General features: G+C 43.9%; 1 protein-coding gene and 1 non-coding gene across 7 annotated transcripts in view; one reads left to right on the top strand and one right to left on the bottom strand.

The window, feature by feature from the left end:
• Positions 1–21,187, top strand: part of LOC135977639 (protein dispatched homolog 1-like) — a 250,928-nt gene that overhangs the window by 59,439 nt on the left and 170,302 nt on the right. For 3 of the 6 annotated variants that reach the window (XR_010595074.1, XR_010595073.1, XR_010595072.1), the window contains exon 3: positions 18,924–18,994. Coding sequence is in view for 3 of the 6 variants with exons in the window: in XM_065578849.1 (XP_065434921.1) it covers positions 6,941–7,005; positions 18,924–19,467 (609 nt within the window). In the remaining 3 variants the exon portion in view is untranslated. Of the gene's footprint in view, positions 1–1,753; positions 1,776–6,925; positions 7,006–7,593; positions 8,257–9,028; positions 9,075–18,923; positions 19,468–21,187 lie in introns of those variants that run through there. The other 3 variants (XM_065578847.1, XM_065578848.1, XM_065578849.1) reach the window with 3 other exon arrangements.
• On the bottom strand, positions 9,541–9,697 carry LOC135977648 (U1 spliceosomal RNA). The gene has a single exon (XR_010595088.1). It is a non-coding gene; the product is annotated as a U1 spliceosomal RNA (small nuclear RNA).

The raw sequence follows: 21,187 nt of genomic DNA, 5'->3' as shown, positions 1-21,187 counted from the left end.
CCTTTAATCACAGAGGGTGGGGGTCTGTTCCTAGGAGCCCTGGCTGTTACAATGAAGTGAAAGTCACTTAACGGCTTATAGTGTTTGTTTACATTGTATTAATTACTTCAAGAACAAAGTCAATTAACTTGTTTGTAAGTTTTACATAGTGATAAAGTATCTTTCACAGGACAGATATAATCAATGGTTTCTACAGACAGTAGCTTACAAGTTTTAACAGAAGACCCAAGAGATGTTTGTACTTGGTGAAACTGTTGGATTTTAAAGTGTGGGGGACAAATTATGGGGGAATGACTGTTAGTACCTTCTTTAATATCCCTACACTACTGTTACCCATACTGTACCTGTTTATGTTGACAAAAGGAAAATGCATGTTTCCAAGCAGGACTATCTGCATCTGTCATAACTAATAAACTAAAAATATTTTAAAAAAATATTTAAGTACTTGCTTACAGATGAAGGAAGACAGAGGGAGAATATCTAAAGAAATTGTAGGCTTGGCAATGAAATGGGTGAAAAATATTGTTCAAATTATGTTTTATATAACTTGACAGTGCCCCCTTTTTTTAAGTTCCATTTCCACTGTGACCAATAATTCTGAGTGCCTGTAAATCCTCTCCTTTAGTTGGATTTTTTCCCTTTTTGGATTGATATAGGAAAATGACTCTGCTTTTAATGATATGCATGTTTTTAAACTCAAAGTGACACAGTTTCTCTTTTGTATGCTGTGACTGTCATGCACAGTAAAAGGCTACAATTAATTTATCTAGAAAAATGCAGAACACTTCATTGATGCTCTCTGGGTCTTGTATATCTTTTCATTTCATCATCCTCTATTTGGGGTTATGCTAAATCTTGCATTAAAATGTGCTTTCATCACTGGGCAGTCTCATATTAAAGTGATTTTGTGTGAGATAACTGGAATGCTGAAACTGTGGTCCATTAAAGTAACTGAGGTTTATTGGGGTTCATTTTGCTTTGCACATCTTAACGAAACGGCTGGATTTACCCATATTTGGTGAGTCCACCAGACATCTTTGCTAAGTATATTACTGGATGGATTTCTCTTATTGTATTTCTCTTACGCTTATCATAGAATTTAAGTACTATGCTGAAAAGGAGCAGCACAGACTTCATTTCCATCCTCAGTTTACATGTTATGTCTTCCATTCATTTTTAGCACAGAACATTAGTTGCATTAAGTGAGTTTGGGCCCAATGACACTTCAGTAATAAGGATGACTTTGGAGCATACCTGTAAAGGAAAATGTGAAGTTTGTTAGGCTGATTACAGTTTCCCTTGGAGAAAAGAACAAACTCTTAACTAAAGCTAGGTATTTTAAGTAACTTCTATGTGATAAAGATTGTGCATGTATGAAAAAGGTAATTAACAATAGTTTTATGACTGAACTTTTCAATGACCAAACCTAGAATAACCCATGTGTGAAATCTGCAGATTGGTTACCTTTTTGAATTTAAGATTGCAGTGTTGTTGCATTTCTCCTATGAATGAATGGTTTATTAATTAATGGTAGGGGTACTTTCCCTCTTGGTAAATGCCTTCTGTTTGGGGAGTCTTTTAAATATGGTGACCAGGAACCAACTTGTGTAATTCTTGGAAAAATGATTTTTAATCTCATTTTCTAAATTCCGGTTTTTTCTTGTATTTTTAGGAGGGAAATTTACACATCTCAAATAATTGGAAATGCTCACACCAAGTATTCACAACTGTGGATCTAGAACTTAATTTACAGTGTAATAATATTTGGGGATGCAGTAAGTCAGGCTGTTTCTCAATTTATAACTTTGAAGTGAAGAAAACAAAAACATAACTTGTACTTTCATTAAAGTGCAGTAATTAAAATCACTGTGAGAAAACAATTTTATGATGTTTATAATTTTGACAGTTTAAAAATCATTTGTCATTAGTTAAATGTACAGTGGCAGTTTTAGGTTTAGAGGAAGCTCTAGTGACCGCCCGTAAGAAGTAATTCAATGAATCCGTCATTAATCGTTTCATTCTGCAGCTAATAATACTGGGTTTAATCCAGAAACTGAGAAATTTCCTCGGGGAAAATTTTTTCCTTGTTGAAATATATGGGGGCATGTGTAGTAAATTTAACTGGAGTTAGCTGTTCTTGTATTTTGAGAAGATATAGGGACTTTCTCTAAGCCCTGTACAAACCTCAACAATATACAGGGTAAGTCCGTTTTTCTTGAAATATTCTTCCATCAGAATTCTAATAAGATGACATGTTTAAAAAAACATGTCAGTGTAAATAGTCAGCAGCCCAACTTGTTTTTGGCTGTCATTTGTTCCTCTTATTCCGATGGCTTGCAAGCTAACTCACAACACTCTCTATTCTTAAAACAGGCTCTATAATGAGGAGCCCAACCATTTTATTTATGATCTGTATATTCTTCTGAAAGTATGGATGTTTACTTTCTGACCATTGTTCACAGAAACCGAAAAACTTACCAATGTTATGAAGGCTACTGTATACGCGATAAAGATAATTAGGCTCTGGTTGAACAGTTACAAATTTCTATGCTGAAAGAGGAGTACAGTAATTTGGGTAAAAATGAAAAATAGAAATTTAGATTCAGTTCTGGAAATGGAAGTCCTTTAGTTATTCACAGTGGGTGTGGCCTCAACAGAAGCAGTGCAGGTGTCCCACCAATGTCTTAACTCTGAACTGCAGAGAGCAATTCTAATGATAGGAGGGTTGCTCAGTTCAGCAGAATGCAACTTGTGGTGGATCCTGTGAGGAGTACAGGCAAACGCTAGGAACTAGACAAACTAACTTGTGGTAATCTTCCAATTTTGGCCAACTTCGGTCCGCTTCAAATTAGTGGGGTGGAGTTGAAAAACTTTGAATTTAATCACTGCTGTTCTGAGTCATCCAGCCCCATACCAGTTTAAAACTTTGAAGAAATCTGTCAGTCTTTCTAAATAACCATAAACTAAATAAAGCTCATCATCACACTATGCTTTTTATAATTGGAAACTTTTGGGGTTTTTTATAAAGAAGTGTTGTGACCAGAAACACACACTAACCCAGGGGTTCTCAAACTGGGGGTCGGGACCCCCCAGGAGGTCGCAAGGTCATTATTGGGGGGGGGGTCGCGAGCTGTCAACCTCCACCCCAAACCCTGCTTGCCGCCAGCATTTATAATGGTGTTAAATATATTAAACAGTGTGTTTAATTTATTAGGGGGGTCACACTCAATGGCTTGCAATCTGAAAGGGGTTGCCAATAAAAAAGTTTGATACCCACTGCAATAACCCTTTTTGTTTACTGTAAGAAAAATACAAATGGGTAAAGAACTCAGGACTGAGCAAAATGTGTACCCAAGAAAATTGATCGTGAAACTTTCCTTATGACTGGAATGTATACATTACAAATGCTAGAGTGACACAGCTGCAGTACTGTAGTGTAGATACTTTTTCCCTTGCTGTAGTAAATACACCCTCTCCGAAGCAGTAGTTAGGTCAACTGAAGAATTCTTGCTCCTGAGGGCATTCTGCACCAAAACATTTTAAATTCTGTGCCAAAAAATTAAAAATTCTGCATACAAGATTTTAAAATTCTGCAAATTTTATTCATCAAATAAATGTGGAGGCTCCAGCATGGCATTGGGGAGGGGAGCACAGGCCACTAGCTGCACAGAGGTGGGAGATCACTGCAGCTCCACTCCGGACTATGGACTCAGTGGTGAGGCTGCACCAAACCCTGACACAGCGTAAGGACCCGGCCAGGCCCAGAAACATCCCAGGGCCCTGCCCCTCTGTGTGGGCAGGCAGGGTCAGCAAGGCGGATTCCAAGTGTGGAGGGGCTTAATGTGGGGGGAACCAGGTGTGGGTTGAGATGGTTCTGTGTGGGGCAATCTGGGTGTGGGCAGTTCAGTGGAGGATCTGGGTGTGGGGGGAATCTGGATGCACAGGTACTTGTTGGGGGGTTCTGAGTGCAACAGTAATGGGACTCTGCAGGGGAGTCCTGGTGAAGGTGGTTGGGGCTCAGCGCAGGGCGTGTCAGGATATGGGGAGGATAGACCTCAGCAGGGGGATCTGGGTGTGGGGGACTTAGTGGGGGGTCCAGATGCTGGGGGAGTGGTGCTCAATGGGGTGGGGATCCAGGTGCAGCTGGTTGGGGCTTGGTAGGGTGGGAATCCAGGTGTGGGTGGCTCATTGGGCGGGTCCAGGTGCAGAGGGAGTGGGACTCATCAGGGGAGTTCTGAGTGTGGGGGAGTGAGGCTCGGCAAGAGGGTCTGGATGCATGGGGTTGGGTAGATGGAGGAGTAGCTCCCCGTACTAGGATCCCTCCCCCTGCAGCTGAGGAGCAATGGGTGCAGGAAGCAGGGGTGGGGTGGGGGGAGTTTGCAGAGCTTCCTGCAGCCAGGGGAGAAATCTGGGGGTGGGTCTGACCAAGCCCCGGATGCTGTGCAGGAGAAGAGGAAGTCCCATCCTTCCCAGCCCAGCTGTGACTACCAACTGAGCCCAGCGCAGGATAGGAGCCACCAACTGGGTCTTCACCAGTCCCGCCTTCTGCCCCACAGTGATTTACCTCTCTGCCAGCTGCTTTGGGCACCCGAAACATACTGCTGGGGAGGGTTGCATGACTGTTCTTGTGGCTTCCCTGCCAGAAAGTCATTTTTCTGTGGGAAAGCAAAGAAATTTGCGGGGAACATAAATTCTGCGCATGCGCAGTGGCACAGAATCCCCCCAGGAGTAAATTCTTCTGTTGACCTAGCACTGTCTACAGGAGGGCTTAAGCCTGCTTAACTACGGCTATATCTACACTAGAAATATTACAGCAGCACAGCTGCAACTGCACTACTGTAGTGCTATAGTGTGGACACTTACCACAGTGACAGAAGAACACCTTCTGTCACTGTGGTAAATCCACATTTCTGAGAGAAAGTAGTTCAGTTGACAGAAGAATTATTTTGTCAACCCCTAGCACTGTGTCTATACTGGGGTTAGATTGGCTTAACTGTGTCTCTCATGGGGAGACATTTCACATCCCTGAGCAACACAACCTGTTCAACCTACATTTTAGGTGTAGACCAGACCTAAGATTACTAATGCCCAAATCCTGAATGCAGTACATAGCCCAACTAAGTGGGCTGAGGGGGGAGTTGGGAAGAGAACAACAATTTTTTCTTCAGGCTGTGGAACTGCTCTGCAGCTGCTGCCGTCTTAGGATGAAGCAACAAAGAATCCTGTGGCACCTTATAGACTAAAAGACGTATTGGAGCATAAGCTTTCGTGGGTGAATACCCATGCGTCGAATGAAGTGGGTATTTACCCACAAAAGCTTATGCTCCAATACGTATGTTAGTCTATAAGGTGCCACAGGACTCTTTGTTGCTTTTTACAGATCCAGACTAACATGGCTACCCATCTGATACTTGTCTTAGGACATGGATACAATTGCAAATGTAGAGTGTTTTGAGTTAAACCAGCCTTCGTAGAACACAGTAGAGAAAGCGCTGCAGTCTGTCCACACTGACAGCTGCGAACGCACTGGTGTGGCCACATATGCGGCACTTGCAGCAGCCACAGAGAGCAGTACATTGTGGTAGCTATCCCAGCATGCAAGTGGGGGGTGGAGTGTGACAGGGAGTGTGTATGTGGGGGGGAGAGAGTGGGTTTTTGGGGGGCTGAGAGCATGTCAGCATGCTGTCTTGTAAGTTTAGATAGCAGCAGATCCCTCGTCCCCACCTCTCTCTCTCTCTCTCTCTCACACCATTCCACAGTAATGGTTTGCTTTGATATCCACGTTCCTACAGCGATTCCAAAACAATGACAAGAGTGGCCACTTGATTTAAGGGGATTATGGGACGTTTCTGGCGGCCGATCAGAGTGCAGTAATACAACACCTGGTTCACGCTGACACCCAGGAATTTCAGGAGCGCTCTTCCCACGGAGTCAGAGTGCTCTAAGTGCCTTGCCAGTTTGGACGGGTCGTGAGTTAGGGCCCACGGGGCTGGTTTAATGCACTCTAACTTGCAAGTGTAGCCAAGCCCTTAGGGCTACCGTAGTCCCTGAAGCTGCTGTGTACTTCTCACCTTGTGTTTTGTCCGGGGTGCGAATGGTATTTTGTCACTGAATCTGTATTCGGTGGATCCACTGGTTCATGCCCAAGCTCCCTTCTGTGCTGGAGTAAAATGATCCCCCACAGGACTGTACTCTCTGATGTGCAGGGTGTTATAAAACCCCTGTTCAGCCTTCCTAAATCCTCTCTTCTTACACAGGGGGACTACAACAGTTTTGTACAACAGTTTTGTACAACAGTTATATGCATCCAAAGAAGTGGGCTGTAGTCCACGAAAGCTTATGCTCTAATAAATTTGTTAGTCTCTAAGGTGCCACAAGTACTCCTGTTCTTTTTGCGGATACAGACTAACACAGCTGCTACTCTGAAACAGTTTTGGTGCTTTCAGGGTTCCCAGGGCCTGCCAGGAGGTGGAGTAGGGGGCGGAGGGGAGGGAGGGAGCGCAGGAAGAGAAGGGTATTTAAAGAAAGTTTTATCTTAAGTACAGTTCTTTTTCTGTAGTTAAACTGTTTGAGGTTTAGATCCCTTTCAGATGGTTTAATTCTTTTTTGGAAAGTATTAAGAGAATTGAGTTGTTACATCTTATCTATTTTAAAAGAAATTTCTCCAGTGGTAAATGGAAATGTAATATTAAATTAACTGTCACCTAAAAATAGATATGCTCATACAAATAAGTATAGCTCAAAACAGGTAGCCTTGTTTGTCTACCTAGTAATTGAACAAGCAGAGATCTGTTTTTAACTGAAAAATTATAGCCAAAATAGTCAGAATTCAGCCTGATTCTGAACTTTTTTTCTTAGCCAGATGTCCCATTGAACATACCAAGCCCAAATCTCAGATATACTTCAGGTTTGGCAAGCCTTAAAATGTGGACAACTGGCCATGCTGGAAAGACCTAACTTTCAGGATAATATGTGGAGTATGTTGAACTGTTCCCAAGCAAAAAAGTGTGTATGATTTTTAAAATAATTTGGCTGGAGTTTTAAGTGTTTGGCTATATTGCAATAAAACTTCCTGCAGCACCAGTGTTTTTTTCCTAGGAGTTTTGAGACTCCTATCAAAGTAGTGACTAGTCATGCATAGTTCAGGAGATCCAACAAGGATATAACCTAACGTGGTTTGGCTTCAGGTAATTGATGAGCGCGGCTGCTTTGCTGAAAACATTGGACCAAGTTTTTTAAGGCATGACTTTTGAATATGTGTAAGAAGCGTGATACAAAAAGGATAGACTTGGCATTTGAAAAATCATGCAGACAAATAGAGAAGCTGCAGTACATTTTAAGAGCCAGATATGATGCATATATTTAATAGTTTAGGTTTGTCTGTTATAAGGTTTGAGACCTACAGTAGTAAATGTAAAAACATGTTTGTCTCAGATTTGATTTAGAGAACTGCCTTTGAAGTGATGAAGTCCCCATTTTATTATATATGAAATAATTTTGTTTTGATTTTGAAAAATGGTGGCTTTGGTGTAATCTAAACAATGTAAAGTCAGAGAGTCCCAGAGAAATCTGACATCTCCTTCTAAAGGTACTAAATGTTAGTGGTCTGAAAGGTCTGGTTCTTGATTTATCTGAATGCATGAGAAATTCCCAGGCTCCCATATGTTTGCTAAGAGACAACTAGAAAAGATTGACTCTGCATTGCAAGAGCTATGTTTGGGCAACCCTCTCAAAGGCAAGCAGTCTAGTGAATAAACATTAAATTTGTGCTCAAATAACATTTTCTCTTGCCTTGTCTGCTTGGGCCTTCATTAGTGTGTCAGCAAAGCTAAAATCAAATAAAACCTTCTGTATGTGCTGTAGCGGTGTCCGTTTACTCAAACCACTTGGAGCTTTTTTGTGAAGAAGAAAAGTAGGATGGTGCTTATTTCATTTCCCTAATCAAGAAAGGTGTGGATAAACTGTTGCTGCTGAACAAAATGCGGGGTGGGAGGAGCAGCTTGTGCATTCTTTGAAGATTTGGACATTGCTTTTTGGAAATCCCTTGAAAAAACAAGTGATTAGAGTGCTTGGCGTAGCAGGTTTTTTTTGACTAAGTAGTAACCTCCCAGGATGAAGTCTGAACTCTTCATTCGGTAGAAGAAATGTTTGAGAGCTACAAATGTTGCCTAATTTGCTCTTAATTGAACACTTCCAACTTTCTGCCTTCATCCATGAAGGAGAATAACAAAAAAGAATAATTTTGAACTCCACAGGGTATGTATTATCTGTATTATTAATATTTTTGTGGTCATAGTAAATTCTGATTCTAAGTTTAGTGCTTTTGATGCTTAAAGACAACAAATGTTCTGTACCTTTTAAAAATCAGTATGCTTGATACCTGAATTAATACAAATAAAGAACGTAGGCATTTTTATTATCTGAAATAGGAACATGAATTTGGACAAAAAATTCCTGTGGTTACATTAACTTGGTATAGTGGCAGTTGCATTTTTTTGTGTGTGTGTACTACTGTTGCCTAAATTTTTCCAAATGCTAGGAGAAAGCACACTTTCATGTTGTCTGCATGATTAATTGCACAAGTCAGAAATATACGTGATATTTGCTGTAGAATCCTATTAAGTGGTTAGAATATTAATGTTGTACAAAGGATGGCTTACTACCTATCGCTATTTGCATCATTTGTTTTTTGCATGTACAGATAAAGCACTCCCTTATAGCTTTCCCTCCATGGTAATTTATAAAACACCCTAGTTTGATATTCTGTGTGTGCATATATTTAAGTAAGATTCATATTACTTATAGTTCATAGTGGAAAACATACATTTGTGGTAAAAGAATGTGCATAAGAGTATGTAAGTGTGCGTAAATGTTTTTACAGCTGCACTTCAATGTAACTTGTTCTCTGTTTACAGAATCATGCAATGCATTTTGGTTAATAACAGAACTATTAAACTTGGCTCTGAAAAATTAGGTACCATTACTAGCAGGTAGCTAATGAAACCAATCAATTTTCCTCTTCAAATAGGCTTTGCTTTGAACAAGATGCGCTCATATCATCACTTGAAAATTACGTAAGATATTAACACCTTGTGTCTTAACCTACATGCTTTGCCTTATTTATGAAGGCCTTTTTGCATAGTCCACATTATTCGCACAAGAATATATTAAATCTGAATTTGCTGCTTGTGATATTTTCTGCTTAATAAATTACTTGGATTTTTTTTTATTTTAAAACTGTGACTATTGGCTCCCAAGCCCATGTATGGGGGTGAGGGGGAAAGTGTTAGTTTGTTAGTGGTGCATAATTCTGTGGGAGCTAGGACTCTGTGGTTTTTGTGGCGCAATGTAGGGCTACTTCCAATTAATGTCAATATTAATTAAAGGACATTGTCAGTAAAACATTTCTCTCCATTTGATCTACATTGAAGTTAACTGATACTGTAATTTTTCTACTCATCTATAAGTAGGCAGTGCGTAACAAATTAAGCAGTAGGATACAATACCTACGTGTTTATTTCTCTGTCTTTGACCAAGTGCCAGGGGAAAGCATGAACGCAGTCCCCCACTACCACAAATTATGCAGTCGAGTTTCCCACATTTGGGGAAATCGCAGGGGTCATCACACCCGCAGTGGAATGGATGAGCCTGGGAAAACCACTTTCATGATCATAGTATCTCCCCTGCCAATACCTATGTGGTAGGATGCAGCTATAGGTACATTTGGGATGTATGGTACAGCCAAGTTCTTCTCAAATACCAAAGTCCGAGAATCCCTGCTGGAGAGAGCGGCTTGTTGCCATTTTATATAAAGACTAGGAAAACATGATTGTCATACTTGGAATGGCTTAAAATATTTAATAAATAAGTAACCACTATTTCTACCCTACTGTATTTGTTTGCAGAACCTAAAGGCTTGGCTACACGTGCGAGTTAGAGCACATTAAAGCAGCCCCAGGCGCCCTAGCTCACTACCCGTCCACACTGGCAAGGCACATAGAGCGCTCTGACTCCAGGGCTAGAGCGCTCCTGGTACTCCACCTCAGCGAGATGATTAACACTTGGTGTGCATTGGCTGAAACGCACAGGCATCAGTGTGAACGAGGTGTTGCATTACTGCACTCTGATCAGCCTCCGGAAACTTCTCATAATCCCCTTAAGTCAAGTGGCCACTCTTGTCATTGTTTTGGAATCACTGCAGGCATTCCCATACACTCTTTAAAAGCTCCCTTTCTGACAGACAGCGTGCTTATCTGCTCCGAGACAAAGCAACCATTACTGTGGAATGCTGTATGTGAGAGAGGGAGCAAGGCGGAGGGGAAGGGGGACACAGAGGGGGTTTGCTGCTGTCTGAACTTACAAGACAGCATGCTGACATGCTCTCAGTCCCCCAAAAACCCATTCTCTCTCCCCCCACATACACACAACACACTCCCTGTCACACTCCACTCCACCCCACTCCTCTCATTTGAAAAGCACGTTGCAGCCACTTGCATGCTGGGATAGCTACCACAATGAACTGCTCTCTGTGGCCATTACAAGAGCTGCTAATGTGGCCACGCCAGTGCGCTTGCAGCTGTCAGATTGCAGCGCTTTCCCTACTGCGCTCTATGAAGGCTGGTTTAACTCAAAGTGCTCTACAGTTGCAAGTGTAGCCATGCCCATAATGATTTGAGTGTCTACTCCAGTCAGCATTGGAACCGCATTGTACTGGGCACTGCATAGACGAGTAACACTGTCTTGCCCTGAGAAGTTCAACTCTTATTTTGTTACAACACTCTCTGAACTAGACACCTTCAGTCTGCACTACTTAGCCTTCAGTATCACTTAAGATGATGCAACTTCAAATATTTCCTTTTCACTGTGTTTAAATAAACAAATCGTCAAAGGTGTCTAGTTCTGTTTAATAGAGTCTTAGTGTTTGGTGGATTTCCTGCTTCCAAAATGTTCTAGATTAAGAGCCTGAAAGCATCTGTTTATCCATCAACCAAGTTACAGCATGGGTAGTATCGACCCCTAACGTTTTCCCTTCCTACTCCCCTCTCCACAATGCATTTCCGCCTGGAGTTGGAAGGACTGCTTCTTGGGGCTTACGTGGTAGGGCATTCTCTACACTCCATTCATTCTCCCCAAGCTCAATTTCTTTAGGGTGCCTGTTGTGGAAAATTTTGTGATAAAGGCCTATTGAGTGGGAACTGGATTGGGACAACCAATTTACATCACATAAACTGAGGATCTATCAGATAGCAGTAATCTTTGGTCATCACTAAACTGGGGAGATTTCAAACCGGCAGCCTAAAGCTGAAAGTCTCAGTACTTAATTCCTAGGGATATGATGATTCCCTATATTGGAAGTGATTTACATATGTATCTGACGGTCTTGTTAGACCTGTATTTGTATAAACTTTGCTGAAAAGAAAGGATATTTAGATGAATGCCAGTATAAAGCAGCAACCATTTTAAATATGTTGGATCCTTTCCATCCATTCCCTTTTCTCCCACCATACCTCTTAACTCTTTCCACTAATCCACAAATATGACAAACACACACATTTACACAGAAGTACATATGTACATTCTTCAGTACCTTTGTAGTTTTGTTTTCCTTCTCCCGTTCCAATCCCTTAGGATAAGGCAGTTTGAGTTACTCAGTTTGTGCTTTTATTTATATTTATATTAAAAAAGTGAAAAAATAAGTGGCTACTGCTCCATCAGTGTTTCCTCCAATATACAAGGAAATAATTTAATTAAATACAAATTGTAAAAACTTCCCCCCAGCTTCTAAAAGTAGAGATAGTACAAAGGTACATGCTTTACTTGTAATTATTCTTACCCCCTTGCCATGGGATGATACAGTCTTCTGTCAGGCTTTGAATAGTCCCTTTGTACAGCTGCCGCATAAGTGGTAGCTTAAATGATGAGAGATGGTTGGGTAAGCACACCTTCCTTAGTGGGACGTGGACTAAAGGGATCCTTGCCATCAGGATTGTTGCATCCTGATATGAGGAAAATTAAATTCACATAAAACACAGTAAATACCTTTACCCCGATATAAGGTGACCCGATATAACATGAATTCGGATATAACGTGGTAAAGCAGTGCTCCGGGGGGGCGGGGCTGCACACTCTGGTGGATCAAAGCAAGTTCGATATAACGCAGTTTCACCTATAACGCAGTAAGATTTTTTTGGCTCCCGAGGACAGCGTTATATCGAGGTAGAGGTGTACTAAGCAGTTGAAGCAAGTCAAAACTTTATCTGTAGTTTAACTTCTAAGGTTTAAATACTGGAAACATGTGTAACTATTCACCAGAGTAAAATTACCTTTGTATAAGTGTTTGCAGGATTGGTGGCTAAGGGACCTACCATTCCCACCACTCCAGCCTTTTCTTTCAGTCCCGTCCATGTATCGTGGCCGCATCTAATCACATCCTGGATAAAGCACCAAACCACTCCACTTCATGTTTTAGTATGTTGTTTGCTTATTTATACAGTTTAACACCATGCTGTGCTTAAAGTTTCAGTCAACTACATAGTATATGCAATGGATAAAGCCTAAATGGAGCCTGAATCCACCAAAACCTTGGACTTTTCTGCCTAAGACCAGGAGTGAAATCCTGATCCCATTGAAGTTCATGGCAAAACCCACCCATTAATTTCAGTGGGGCTAGCATTTCATCTCAGGTGATTGTACAGGAGTAGAGTGTACTTAGTAGCAGCCTTTGTGGTGCCTTTGGAACCATGTTTGTGACTGCAATGCCCCTTTTGAAATAAAGGGCTTGGATCTGCTTAATCTACCTATTTTATACCATGAACAATTGAAATGAAAGGATACATAAAAAGATCGTTGACCTGCTTCTTGTCATACCAAACATCCCTAGTAGCATTACCCTCTCCTGGTTTATTTTTTTCAGAGACCCTCAGTTTCTACTCTGTTCTTGACCCAAAGGAATTGGATAAGCAGCCAAGAGTACTTTGTGGCATATAACATGTCTGTGAAAATGAACAATCCATCATTCCCCACCCACCAGAAATGGAATGCCTTTGCTTTTTGAATCTGGCACCTTTTCCATTTAACAGATAACTAATATATGTGGATCTTGATTGGATTCACAGCCTAAGTTCCCTCTAAGCTGCGCGGCTGCCCCGGACCTGCCGCGGGAGAGGTGCCCCGGCCCTGGCCCCAACCCAGCCCGCCCCGGAGCTGCCATGGCGGTGAGAGGCGCCTCTCCCCCCCCCAAACCAGGTGCTGCTGCGGGGAGAGAGAGCTGGGGGGAGTCCTCTCTCCCCACCGTAGACCCAGGGCAGCCTGCACCCCAAACCCCTTGTCCCTGGCCCCATCCTAGAGCCCACATCTCCAGCCGGAGCTCTCACCCCCCCTTAACCCCAGCCCGGAGCTGCCTCCCGTACCCTGAACCCCTTATTTCTGGCCCCACCCTGGAACCCGCACCCCCAGCTGGAGCCCTCACCCCTGGCCCCACCCCAAAGCCCACACCCCCAGCCAGAGCCCTCACCCCCTGTACCCCAATTCTCTGCCCCAGTCCTGAGCCCCCTCCCACACTCCGAACCTCTCGGCCCCATCCCCGCCACATGAATTTTGTCACACATCACCTCCATAGTGGTGCACATAACACAATTCATTCTGTACATGCGTGGGGAAAAATTAGAGGGAACGCTTTGCTTACTCTGTATTTTATATTGGCATTGAAGTTGCAATAAGCATATTTTACCCAAGAAAAATACCATGAGTAATGATAGGAATTATTTAAAAAAAAAAAAAAAAAAGTAAAGAGAGACAATACTGTGCAAGTATTTTAAATATCTCATATGGAACAACAGTCTATCTTGGCCATTTTAGCCTCTGATTAACTTTTTTACTCTTACCTCTCCCCTGTAATCCACCACTCTCTTATTTCTCCCCAGTCCTTCAGCCTCTTGTAATATCCTGACAGCGTTCCTACAGTGTCCTGTAAAGCCCATTAGCCCCTTCCTTGCCCCAAAGAAGAGCTCTGTGTAAGCTCAAAAGCTTGTCTCTTTTATTGGACCAACAGAAGTTGGTCCAATAAAAAAATATTATCTTACACATCTTGTCTCCTTCCCACAACATTCCCAAAGCACCTGAACTCCTCTCTGGCTGCGGAGTAAACCTGAAAGGCTATAGAAGCGTGTAGAGCGCCCACAAAGACCCTTAGCTCTCCTCTTAGCATCCAGTACCAGCAAAGTCCTTCAGCCCCCTTTTTGTGGGTATCTTTCTTCCTTCAGAAGACATTGCCATGACAAAGGGTATCTGTAATGCTTCTCCCATAGGCGTACTAGGCATAGAGAAGGGCGAGAAGGCAGCCAGCAGAGAAGGTGGAGGGAGGAGCTGCTGCCATGTTGGAAAGGTGTCAGTCACATGGTCTGGTCAATGCCCCAGCCTGTGACCAGTATCCTGGAAGTGACCCAGTCATTGGGTTTACTACTCACTGTTGTGACACCTCCATGTGGCCGGGGATTAGTTTTCGACCAGTCTGATGCCCCTTCCTTTAGTCGCTCACGCTGTGTCTCTCCTTCTTTTTATTTGGACTCGATTGATCCCTCTCCGTAACTCAGGGTGCTCCCCCTATGTCTGGTTTCACTAGGTCATTATCGTTTTCCCATTCTGAGGTATCAAAGTCCCTCTAAACTATCTGTCTCAGGAAGTCTTTCTTTCTATTGCCCAGATTGTACCCTTCCCCAGTGGCTGGTAGGGGAACCCAGGCTCCCCTTGTACTCCAGGTTCCAGCCCAGGGACCCTATGTCTAACAACCATGATTTGCTCCAGCTCCCAGACCCTGTTGCTATCTCCCTGAACTTCTTCACTACCGTCTGGCCTATCCCTTGGTTACCAGTGAAAGAGTGGTAACCATTTCAAATGTAGCACATTTAAGTATAGCTATCAACTAAAAGTGTATACCATTCATACTAGCTATCTGCTTCAGTGGTCTGAAAGCTTAGATATCCATTTCTAACTACGGTACTTGCTCTGAGTTTGATGTTGAAGGTGGAGAGAGGAAGTCTGTGTGGTGTAGGTGGTAGATGTGGAAGTAATATGGAGAAGGTGAAATATAGGGTCATAGGTTGTTTGGTAAGTGAATAAGGGTATGTTTACACTACAAAATTAGGTCGCTTTTATAGAAGTTGATCTTTAGAAATCGATTTTATACAGTCCATTGTGTACGTCCCCACTAAGTGCATTAAGTCATCAGAATGCGTCCTCAATACCATGGCTAGCATCAAATCATGGAGCGGTGCACTGTGAGTAGCTATCCCACAGTTCCTGCAGTCTCCGCTGCCCATTGGAATTCTGGGTTAAGCTCCCAATGCCTGATGGGGCAAAAACATTGTCGTGGGTGGTTTTGGGTACATGTCGTCAGTCTCCCCTCCTGCCGTGAAAGCAACGGCAGACAATTGTTTCACGCCTTTTTCCCTGGTTACCCATGCAGACGCCATAGCACGGCAAGCATGGAGCCCACTCAGCTCACCGCTGCTGTTGTGAGCATTGTAAACACCTCATGCATTATCCTGCTGTATGTGCAGAACCTGGCTAAGAGACGCCAGCATGAGGACGATTGTGAGGAGGACATGGACACAGACATTCCTGAAAGCACAGGCTGTGGCAGTTGGGACATCATGTTGGCAGTGGGGCTGGTTGATACAGTGGAACACCAATTTTGGGCCCGACAAACAAGCACAGACTGGAGGGACTGCAGAGTGTTGCAGGTATGGGATGATTCACAGTGGCTGCGAAACTTTCGCATGCATAAGGCCACTTTCCTTGAACTTTGTGACTTGCTTTCCCCCACCCTGAAGCGCAGGATTACCAAGATGAGAGCTGCCCTGACAGTTGAGAAGCGAGTGGCGATAGCCCTGTGGAAGCTTGCAATGCCTGACTGCTACGGGTCACTCGGGAATCAATTTGGAGTGGGCAAAGCTACTGTGGGGACTGCTGTGATCCAAGTAGCCAATGCAATCACTGATGTTCTGTTATCAAGGGTAGTGACTCTGGGAAATGTGCAGGTCATACTGTATGGCTTTGTTGCAATGGGGTTCCCTAACTGTGGTGGGGCAATAGACGGAACCCATATCCCTATCTTGGCACCGGACCACCTTGCCAACCAGTACGTAAACTGCAAGGGGTACTTCTCAATGGTGCTGCAAGCACTGGTGGATCACAAGGAACCTTTCACCAACATCGACGTGGGATGGCAGGGAAAGGTGCATGATGCTCGCATCTTTTAGGTACTCTGGGTTGTTCGAGCAGCTGCAAGAAGGGACTTATTTCCCAGACCAGAAAATTACTGTTGGGGATGTTGAAATGCCAATAGTTATCCTTGGGGACCCAGCCTACCCCTTGCTCCCGTGGATCATGAAGTGCACAGGCAGCCTGGACAGTAGTAAGGAGCAGTTCAACTATAGGCTGAGCAAGTGCAGAATGGTGGTAGAATGTGCCTTTGGACGTTTAAAAGCTCGCTGGTGCTGTTTGCTGACTAGGTTAGACCTCAGTGCAACCAATGTTCCCATTGTTGTTGCTGCTTACTGTGTGCTCCATAATATCTGTGAGAGTAAGGGGGAGATGTTTATGGCGGGGTGGGAGGTTGAGGCAAATAGCCTGGTGGCCAATTTTGAGCAGCCAGACACCGGGGCGATTAAAAGAGCACAGCTAGGCGCGCTGCGCATCAGAGAGGCTTTGAAAACCAGTTTCATGACTGGCCAGGCTATGGTGTGACAGTTGTGTGCGTTTTCTCCTTGATGCAAACCCGCCCCCTTTGTTGATTTTAATTCCCTGTAAGCTAACCACCCTTCCCCCCTTCGATCACAGCTGGCAAAGGAAATAAAGTAACTATTATTTTGAAACCATGCATTCTTTCTTTCTTAATTACAAAATAAAGTGAGATAACTGACAAGGTAGCCTGGGTGAGGTGGGGTGGGGGAGGAGGGAAGGACATGGCCACATTGCTTATTGTAGCCACACTACAAATCAATACTGTTTGAATGACAGCCTTCTGTTGCTTGGGCCATCCTCTGGAGTGGCTGGGTGCCCGGAGCCTCCCCCCTTGCGTTCTTGAGCATCTGAGTGAGGAGGATATGGCACTTGAGGAGGAGGGCAGGCAGTTATACAGTGGATGCAGGGTGGGTCTGTGCACTTGTTGGCTTTCCTGCAGCTCCACCAGACGCCTCATCATGTCCGTTTGCTCCCGCATTAGCCTCAGCATCGCCTCCTGCCTCTGCTCATCATGCTCACTTAATGCTTTCCTGGCCTCTGCCACTGAATGCCTCCATGTATTAAGCTGTTCCCCATCAGTGCGGGAGGACTGCATGAGCTCAGAAAACATGTCATCACGAGTGCAGTTTTTTTGCCTTCTAATCTGCGATAATCTCAGGGACAGAGATGATAAGGGGGAGCATAGAAACATTTGCACCTGCGGGGGAATAAAACGGGAGAGTAAAATTTAAGATCCTTTATTTTTGAGAAGAAAAGGGAGACTTTCACAGTGAATCAAGCAATTCACAGCAGACAGCACATGTACTTTAGGTATGAGATTGCATTTTGCCTTTTATATTGAGCACCTGCCAGTATGGTGACACATCACACACGGCTGGGCAACAGAATTTGGTTTCCAGGCGGCCATGGTAAGCCAAAGGGTACATGGGGTTGTCTTCTTACGCCTTCATAACATGGGGGTTTGACTGCCGAAAAGCCGGACATGTCCGGGAAAAAGAGGACGTATGGTAACCCTACTTTATACTGACCGAAGTGAACTTTTTCCAGGCAGCTCTAGGGTGCACCACTGCTTCTCAACCACAAGCTGGCTGTAAACCAGAGGCAGCCAACAGTGTGTGTTCGTTTGAATTATACATTTTGGTCTGGTGTCACTTTTAACTTTGGGTTTTGGTTGAACAAGTAAAAGGCCTTTGAAACAGACACACAGCTGCCTATGGCTCACTTCCATTCCCTTCCTGCTGATGCCCTTTTTTTTAGAGAGAGCTCATCCTGCTCTCTGCCTGTTGTCTGTATACAATGTAGCTCCCTGAATGGGAGGCAGGATTTGGGGAGCCCAGAGTCCAGCTCTTGAAGGACTATCTGTGCACTCGTCTGCAGGGATATTTGGAAGGCATGTTGGGGCTGGCAGTAAGAAGACTGCACAGATCCACAGACCGTGGCCTTCCGTGAAGCCGGCTGTAGAGACTACGACATCCCTAAGAGCCCACTTGCAAAAAGGATTCAATCTTCACCTTTTGCTTTAGAAAACTTTAACCTAGTGGCTCCCAGCTAAGAGGCTGATGGTTTGAGCTGTTTCCTGCTGAATTGCCTGAGGCTTTGTGCCTGTGGTTGCTACATACCACTTTGAAGACGGTTGTTTTCTTATTTAGTCAAGAGTGGAAGTTGGATAAAATCAACTTTAGACCCCGTCTCTTATGTGGTATTTATTGAAATCTTATTATCAGGCTTTAACTTTTTGTCTCATTTATTCTGTTGCCCAACTTAATCATTTCCACTGATGTAATAATCAGTTTTTTTTAAATATAAGATCTCCTTTTCAAAGAGGTTGTCCTTGATTCTTGGAGAGAAGCTTATTTTTCCATTGAAGAAATGTACAGCAATGATGGACTCTGCATGGAGAAACAAAAGCATGTACTGAAGTACTTTGCTAAATTGGTGCTTTAGGCCTCAACAATACAGTTAGATCCACTGGCGGACCCTTATGCCTGCAGAAAGCCCATGCTGTTTAATGTAGGCAAGGGTCCACCTACTCTTGGATCTAGTTGTATGGATTGGGGCCTATATGGAGATCTAGTTTCAGGACTAGGGTCTTACCGTTTTCAATGTAAACTGTTTTGAATTTTTGAACACTGGAAAAAATTATGCCGCCTGCTAAATTTGGTTTCTTTAATTTTCTCTAGAAATACTGCAGATCCATCGAACAGTCAGAGTATGGCTATGAACAATGGCAATAATGATTTTGTGGTCCTGAGTAATGGCAGCATCCTCCCCAGTGCTACCAGTCCCAGCATCCTTTCAGCTACTGATGGAGGCATTGCAGCCCAACATCTCCCCTCCAAGGAAGCACCAAGAGCAAAAGTGAGTCTAAATGGATGCCTGCAACTTAATGGTACAATCAAACCATCCTTTCTGCCTTTAGACAACCAAAGAACTCAACAGATGTTGACACAATGCTGCCACCCTTGCCCATACCATCATCCTTTAAGTAGCCATAATAAACAGCAAGAATGTCATTCACTGGCTGGGAGCACAGCACCATCTCCTATGACTTCCTGCTGCCTGCAGCCACATACTGAATATTCAACATCTATCTGCCAAAAACATACACCTATGTATCAGACCACCTGCTGCCTTCAACACTCCCCATCATTCTGCCTTCATCATCAATGGCCTGACCATTTTCAACATCAGTCTGTTCAACAACATGTAACCAGTGTAAGGTGAGTGGAATGAATTTTCAATGGTGTTCAATATGCAACTAATTCTACATGTATTCCATTTTACTTTTTACAAAAATAAGAAAAGGTCAAAAAGAAGAGTGAGGTAAATCTTTTATACATATTGTTTTGCAGACAGTAATAAAATCTGAGGTAGACCCCACTTAAATGCATGCAAACTGTGAGGATGATATACTTTATCTTAATAATGTCACTATTTGAATTTGAGGGTTTACTGTTCAGGGGAACTAATTCATGTCAAGAACATGTATGTAGTGTAGGAAAGCTTCCCTTTTTTCTTCCCACAAAGACATATCCTCCTAGGAGTTGTTTGGGTCATGTGGAAGTCATGCAGTTCTTCCTGTTAATTAGCTGTCACTTACAGCTTTCAAAACTCCATGATAAAAGCTACTTCTCATTGCTAGGTTTCAGAGTAGCAGCCATGTTAGTCTGTATCCACAAAAAGAACAGGAGTACTTGTGGCACCTTAGAGGCCCACTTCTTCGGATGCATATAGAATGGAACATATATTGAGGAGATATATATCTAAATATAAATTTGTTAGTCTCTAAGGTGCCACTCCTGTTCTTTCCTCATTGCTAGTCAGCTCTTCGGCTTCTAGGAGAGCAAATAGTGATAGTTTTAGCTGAATTGTGAGAATTATGCAACCAGTTGAGAAGATCACAGATAGCAAATGGGCTGGAATCTTTCATTCAGTATTTCTGTTATTATCTGATCTTTTGGATCCCAAAGTGAGACTCATTCATCTACCAGACAGTTAGGGGTTGTCTACACTACCAAGTTTTGCTGACAAAACTTATGTCGACACCCAAAAGTCGACAAAACAAAAATCGCCGAAGGGTGTTCACACTTGCTCCCTCTGTCGACAGATCATGTCCACATTGAGGACACCGTCATTGACAGGGTGAGCAATGCACCGTGGGTATGTATCCCACAGTGCAGTGTTGTGGGAAGGAAGAGCTGATCGCTGCGCATTTTGGGATTCTCTCCGAGTTCTCCCACAGCCCCCTCAGCTGCCGAGAGTAGCATCATGAGTAGCTCTGTGAGCTCTCCGTGCTGAGCAATGGCAAAGCAGCACAGCAGTCTGCCCCCCTCCCCCTGCAGCAGCCGTCTGCCTGCTGCTGTGTTCCTAGTGCGGGGCAGAACAGGCATTCCAATGATTTGCTCTTTGTTCCCCAAACGGAGCAGCACACAGATACTTTCCTGGAGTTTTGAAAGGGGAAGGGCGCATGCCTGCAGGGCAGAAAAGATCAAAACACTGAGCAGAGCAATCAGGGCAGGCATTGTGGGATACTGGTGGAAGCCAGTTCTGTCCACAAAACAAACAGCAGTGTCTACACTGTCTCTTAGTCGACAATAAAGGGAGGGGAAAAGACAAAAGTCTCTCATAGGCAGGGCCGACTTTAGGCCGATTGGCCCGATTCCCCGGAATTGAGCCCCGCGCCTAAGAGGGCCCCGCACTCACCGCAGCGGCGGTCGTCTTCGGGGGCCCCGCTCTCCCAGCTGGAGCTCCGGCCGGAGCGCGGCCATCCCCATGACCCCGGCCGGAGCGCCGGCCGGGCCCCAGGCAGACCCACGGCGCCGCAACCCCAGCCGGAGCGCTGACCGGAGTGCGGCAAGTCGCGCAGCCCCCCCAGCCGGCAATCCGAAGTGCCGCCCCAGGAATCGGGCCCCGCACTTGCTAAAGCCAGCCCTGCTCATAGGGG

This window comes from Chrysemys picta, unplaced genomic scaffold, assembly GCF_011386835.1.
Source record: "Chrysemys picta bellii isolate R12L10 unplaced genomic scaffold, ASM1138683v2 scaf5, whole genome shotgun sequence".
NCBI lineage: Eukaryota > Metazoa > Chordata > Testudines > Emydidae > Chrysemys > Chrysemys picta.
Note: the sequence above shows the minus strand (reverse complement) of the source record. Positions and strands in the feature narration are given on the sequence as shown.